Source organism: Photinus pyralis, unplaced genomic scaffold, assembly GCF_008802855.1.
Source record: "Photinus pyralis isolate 1611_PpyrPB1 unplaced genomic scaffold, Ppyr1.3 Ppyr1.4_LG9, whole genome shotgun sequence".
Taxonomy (NCBI): domain Eukaryota; kingdom Metazoa; phylum Arthropoda; class Insecta; order Coleoptera; family Lampyridae; genus Photinus; species Photinus pyralis.
The window spans coordinates 23,060,001-23,066,263 of record NW_022170878.1 but is presented as its reverse complement, the minus strand read 5'-3'; the positions used below and the strand labels follow the sequence as shown (position 1 = coordinate 23,066,263).

Genomic DNA, 6,263 nt, shown 5'->3' with positions numbered 1-6,263 from the left:
GTGGCGTCTAACAGAATTTGATCGCGTTAAAAAGTACTAGATGAAGCCTAAGAAATCTATGTGGCGCACACGAAAAAAAAAGGTAGCGCCTAACAATTGGAGTAAAAAATTTTAGATGGTGCCTACGAAAGCAGGTTGGCGCCTAACAGAATTTTAGATGGCGCCTAAGGAGTCTATGTTGCACCTACGAATGCAAGGTGATGCCTAATAGAATTTGATGGCGTTTAAAAATTTTAGATGACGCCTAAGAGATGAAGGTGGCGCCTACGAAAGTAAGGTGATGCGTAACAGAATTTGATGGCACTAACAATTTTAGATGGCGCCTACGAAAGTAAGGTGGCGCCTACGAAAGTAAGGTGGCGCCTAACAGAATTTGATGGCATTAACAAATTTTAGGTGGCGCCTAAGGAGTCTATGTGGCACCTACGAAAGCAAGGTGTCGCCTAACAGAATTTGATGGCATTAAAAAATTTTAGATGGCGCTTAAGAAATAAAGGTGACACCTACGAAAGCAAGGGGGCGCATAACAGAATTTGATGGCGTTAAAAAATTTTAGTTGGCGCCTAAGAAATCAAGGTGGCGCCTACGAAAGTAAGGTGACCTAACAGAATTTGATGGCGTTAAAAATGTTAGATGGAGCCTACGAAAGCAAGGTGTCGCCTGCGAAAGTAAGGTGGCCTAACAGAATTTGATCGCGTTAAAAAGTACTAGATGGGGCCTAAGAAACCTTTGTGGCGCCTACGAATGCAAAGGTAGCGCCTAACAGAATTTGATGGAGTAAAAAATTTTAAATAGCGCCTACGAAAGCAAGTTGGCGCCTAACAGAATTTGATGGCATTAAAACATTTTAGATGGCGCCTAAGGAGTCTATGTGGCACCTACGAAAGCAAGGTGATGCCTAACAGAATTTGGTGGCGTTAAAAATTTTAGATGGCGTCTCAGAAATCTTTGTGGCGCCTACGAAAGCAAGGGGGCCCCTAACAGAATTTGATGGCGTAAAAAATTTTAGATGGCGCTAAGAAATCAAGGTGGTGCCTACAAAAGTAAGGTGGCGCCTAACAGAATTTGATATGGCTTTAAAAATTTCAGATGGCGCCTAAGAAATCTATGTGGCGCCTAGGAAATCAAGGGGGCTCGTAACAAAATTGGATGGTGTTAAAACGAAAGCAAGTTGGCGCCTAACAGAATTTGATGGCATTAAAAAACTTTAGATGACGCCTTAAGGAGCCTATGTTAAGGAGCCTATGTGGCACCTACGAAAGCAAGGTGATGCCTAATGGAATTTGATGGCGCTCAAAAATTTTAGATGGCGCCTAAGAAATGAAGGTGGCGCCCATGAAAGTAAGGTGGCGCCTAACAGAATTTGATGGCGTTAAAAACTTTAGATGGCGCCTACGACAGCAAGGTGTTGCCTAATAGAATTGGATGGCGTTAAAACATTTTAGATGGCGCCTATAATAAAGGTGGCATCTACGAAAGCAAGAGAGCGCATAACAGAATTTGATGGCGTTAAAAAATTTTAGATGGCGCCTAAGAAATCAAGGTGGCGCCTACGAATGTAAGGTGGCGCCTAATAGAATTTGATATGGCATGAAATTTGATGGCATTACAAAATTTTAGATGGAGCCTAAGTAATCTATGTAGCGCCTACGAACGCAAAGGTAGCGCCTAACAGAATTTGATGGAGTAAAAAATTTTAGATGGCGCCTACGAAAGCAGGTTGGCGCCTAACAGAATTTGATGGCATTAAAAAATTTTAGATTGCGTCTAAGGAATATATGTGGCACCTACGACAGCAAGGTGATGCCTAATAGAATTTGATGGCGATTAAAAATTATAGACGGCGCCTAAGAAATGAAGGTGGCGCCTACGATAGTAAGGTGGCGCCTACGAAAGTAAGGTGGCGCCTAACAGAATTTGATGACATTAAAAAATTTTAGATGGCGCCTAAGGAATCTATGTGGCGCCTACGAAAGCAAGGTGACGCCTAACAGAATTTGATGGCTTTAAAGTATTTTAGATGGCGCCTAAGAAATCCATTGTGGTGCCCAAGAAATCAACGTGGCGCCTAAAGGTACTTGATGGCCTTAAAAAATTTTAGATGGCGCCTACGAAAGCAAGATGGCGTCTAACAGGATCTGTAAATTTGTTTTACAGATTTGTATCGCGAAACGCCTTACGGGTTAACGTTGTGCCAGGGAACACACCACAGGGTGGTTAAGAGAGAGGGGGGAATACTCCCCAGTATTCGTAATGGTGGTGTACTTGCAAGTATTCGTGATACTCCCCCCCGCCCCCTCAACAAACCTCCCGGTTTTATGTTTTACCCACACCAAGATAGTATACGTCTTTCGCTATAGAAACCGTTGCACGTCATTGATTTGTGTATCAATTTTAGACATATGCTGCAACACTGCAACATGTACAAAAAAAAACAAGTGTGCGAAATCTATAGAAAACTTGTCTGAAATTGATTCATAAATCAATGACGTGCACCGGTTTTTATAGCGAAAGACGTATATTACTATATCCCTTAGTACTTACCCTATACATTTCGAGAAGGGAGAATCAAACATGGTAGTAGGAGAGGCTTCCGGGATTAACGTTTTACGAAGGAACACAGCACCGGGGGTATGGAAGTATGGAATACCCCCCAGTGTTGCGTATATACTGAGGGGTATTCCAAACTCCCATACCCCCGCTGCTGCATGTATATACTCCCAGACCCAGATCTCCCGGTTTTATATTTTTATCCAAACTGAGTATTATTAACGAGCTCCTTGCGAGTTTATAGTTTTGCGGCGTCTGTCCGTTCGTCCGTCCGTTAACACGGTTTCACATAAACGAATGGACCGACTACGAAGAAATTTTGCAGGTGGATTCTTTATCAAATTTCTAAATCGGAGTTCGTAAATTGGCAATGTAGGACAAAAAATAAAGAAGGCCCTTTTGACATCTCCGTTAGTTATGAACCGAATTGTATGAAATTCAATATCTTTAGCAATATAAAACGCAATTCCAAAAGTTGAGCCTAATCGATCATCAATCACAGTGCCCTCTTCGCATCTCGACCATTTATAAGTCGAATTGCAAACTTTCTTACTTATAAAGGTATTTAAATGAATAAATAATAATTAATAAATAAATTGATACATGGCCACTTGGAATAAAAAAAAAACGCCAGTTTTAAAATTTGGTTTTGCGCATGCGCAGCGGCAACTTTTTTATTCATGGAGGCATTTAAATGAAATTAGATACATAGCCACTTGGAATGAAAGCGCCAGTTTGCAAATTTGGTTTTGTGCATGATGTGCAGTGCCAACTTAATTTATTTTATTTTATTTTTTGCCTTTATTTTTGAGTGGGCGGAGTTTCAGCCAGGGGCTCTACCAATCCAAGCCACTATACATTTAGAAATATTCGTGCCCGAACCCGGATTCGAACCAGGAATCCTTAGCACCACAGTCCAGCTGTGCCAGTAGGGACACGTGTGTTATGGAATATTCTTGAGGATACTTTTATAAAGTATTACGAGAAGTTAAGGTTTTGTGTTGAAACTTGAATCGTACAGTAGCAAATAATTTGTGGAATTTTCCAATAATCTGGTGATGAATATCCTCAAGACGGATTTTGTCACAAAAGTAGAACAAAGCCATAGAACTAGGTGAACAGCAATTTCGTTCCATGAGTGAACATCCTTAAAGGTGTTCTTTTGGTTAACCGTCTTTAAAAGAAAATGGTCTATGGAGAATATTTTTATGAGTGTATGTTTCAGTGCATTTGTTCGATTTCTACAGATTTTATAGTTTTCGCCACCCGCACGTTAGAAGGGAGGTATTGCATTGGGGTAAAAGAATAACCCCCCACTTTTTTTACGGAAATACACGTTCTGAATCACCAGAAATCCGAATTAAACAAAATCTCGATGATCGGTCTGTCGGTCTGTCTAAACGGCTGTACCGATTTAAACCAAACCTGGGCAGAATCGCGCATGCTCAGATGTGCGGGTGGTACCTGTGCTAGCCACAGCAAATTTTTATATTCTTTTCTCGACCTACAGTTTCAGATGCTTGGGAATGCCTGGATTTTTTCTAATCTTTCAAATTCTTTTCCTCGTTTTTTCCTTTTTTTTATATTTTTCGGTTTCATGTGATGTTGATCCAAATTATTGCTCCACTCGTTTTTCAAATTTTCTCAAGAGGATGTTTTACTTCTTTAATTTTTCCCTTCGGAAATGCATTTCGGTCTTATTCGCTTGATAACTCGCTGCTCTTCAGTCACACACAAAAAATCTAATATTACCCAATGCTCCTGCAGTCTTTCATCGTTTGGGCGCAACACAAGAAAGAAAAATTGCACTTAACAAAGTATAATAAACAAAAGGAACGCAAGTAAATAACAAACCTATATCTTACATAATAACAGTACTTTTGTATGTCCTATTTCCCCCATTTCGACCACTTCTTTGGTTTGGACCAGTTCATCTTCGGCTCCCAATCCGCCGCAGACCAGTCTGGTTTGGTCCACTCGTGCGACTTCGTCCAATCCGGTTTGGACCAATCCGAGTCCGAAGGGGCCCATTCCTCTTCGTCAGACCAATGTTTATGCGAGTGTGAGTCTGCCCAACCAGTCGGCTCTTCCTTGACGTACACCTTCTTGTAGATCGGAACGTAGACCTTTCTCACGTGGTGGACGGTTTTGACATGATGCGGCACGTGGATGACGAAGTGCGAACTAAAATTTACGCGTTAATATTCGAATGGAACGTGGCGCTAGGAACCTACTGATCTTTTTCCTTTGGTGGTCTCGCAACCGGGACGCATAGCATCAGTGGGGCTACCGCCATCAAAACGAATACCTGAAAAACACTAATTAACGGAGCACTTGGTAGGTTAGTTCACTTACGTATCGCACTGAGGCCATGTTTATGGGGCAAAACTGAAGTAACTGATACCGTTTACAACAAACGGCAGAGTTTTTATAGCTCCAAACTTGAATTGTGAGAATGGCCACCCTCTAACAATTCACACACGAAATCCTCTAATTAGTCAAATTTTTCAAGAATCTGTAAAAACTTTAAGGTACTCGCAATAATAATTAATGATTTTCTACCGCTAATTGTCGCCTTGGTGGTCGTGGGAACTTCTTCTTCGAGATGTTTAATTGAACTTTCGTTTTCCGTTAAATGGCCGAGATCCTTTTCCAAAAACTGTATTGTCAATGATGCGTCAGCGTGACAGTGAAAGCAGTTGTGCAATAATTACGCGTTAATTAGCGCAAATTGAGTATCGCGTTTCTGCATTATGATGGCTTTGTGTAGCATTTTATGGTTCCATATCGCCAATTGGAGGCTGATTACCTACACCAATATTTTTTCGTAGTGTACTTACTTTTCGTGTTCTTATATTACCACAGAACGTTAACAAAATCACTTGATGTTTTAAGAAAAAGATTTTGCCCTCCTGAGTGAATAGTTTTGGCATGTCCGTTTATTTTTATGGCAATGCCAAAAATATATCAGGTGCAATGGAAATTCTGAACCAAAAGGACCATTACGAAATTCAATTCTACTTCAAGAACTCTTGAGTAAATTACAAACCTCAAAGAGTGAAATTGGATGGAATATAATATTTCTAGCAAAACCTTTCAACAGTCTAAACTGTTAGAGAAATTCTAAAATAATCAGATACCATAACATACTAATGTCACTAGGGATCAGGGACCGAAAACCGGTATTTTTTTCAGAAATGAACCGAGTTTAGGTTCTTTTCGGTTTTTTACGGTTCTTGCAGGTCATTGAAAGTTGATGGGTGCGCCGGCAAACACGCCCTGAAAATTTATAAAATATTACTCTGGATTACAAATTTTTAATAAAGTGTTGAAATTGAAGGCAGTACGGGTGGCGGTGGTGGTAATTTAGCCACTACTGTAAATGTAAATAATAAAAGGAGAGGCGAGGTTTTAGAAAATAAAAATAAACAAGTTAAAAAGTAATCGTAAACGATTTACATAAAGCGCATTTCCACTTGCATTCATTTCCCATTTGTAAGATGCAACTTCTGTTAAAATCGTAAAAATCCGCCCACAAATATGAAAGATAGCGTTGCACATGGGCAATCCATTGTTGACGTGCTACTTCAATTTCAGTTTATGAGAAGAATTTCATTTCAATGCTTTTCTAAATAAGAAAGTTGGAACTGCCGCATGCGCAAACCTAAATTTTAAAACTAATGTTAGATTTTCCTTTGTTCCAAGCGCCTAAG

The 6,263-nt window shown here is 40.1% G+C and overlaps 1 protein-coding gene across 1 annotated transcript; it reads right to left on the bottom strand.

The window, feature by feature from the left end:
- Window positions 1-4,439: 4,439 nt before the first annotated feature.
- Window positions 4,440-5,228, bottom strand: LOC116180098. Its single transcript, XM_031499932.1, has 4 exons — window positions 5,113-5,228; window positions 4,906-5,065; window positions 4,785-4,858; window positions 4,440-4,734 (listed from the first exon to the last, which is right to left on the bottom strand). The coding sequence occupies exons 2-4, from the start codon at window positions 4,921-4,923 to the stop codon at window positions 4,440-4,442; spliced, it is 387 nt and encodes a 128-aa protein (XP_031355792.1). The 5' UTR covers window positions 4,924-5,065; window positions 5,113-5,228.
- Between the last annotated feature and the right edge of the window lie 1,035 nt (window positions 5,229-6,263).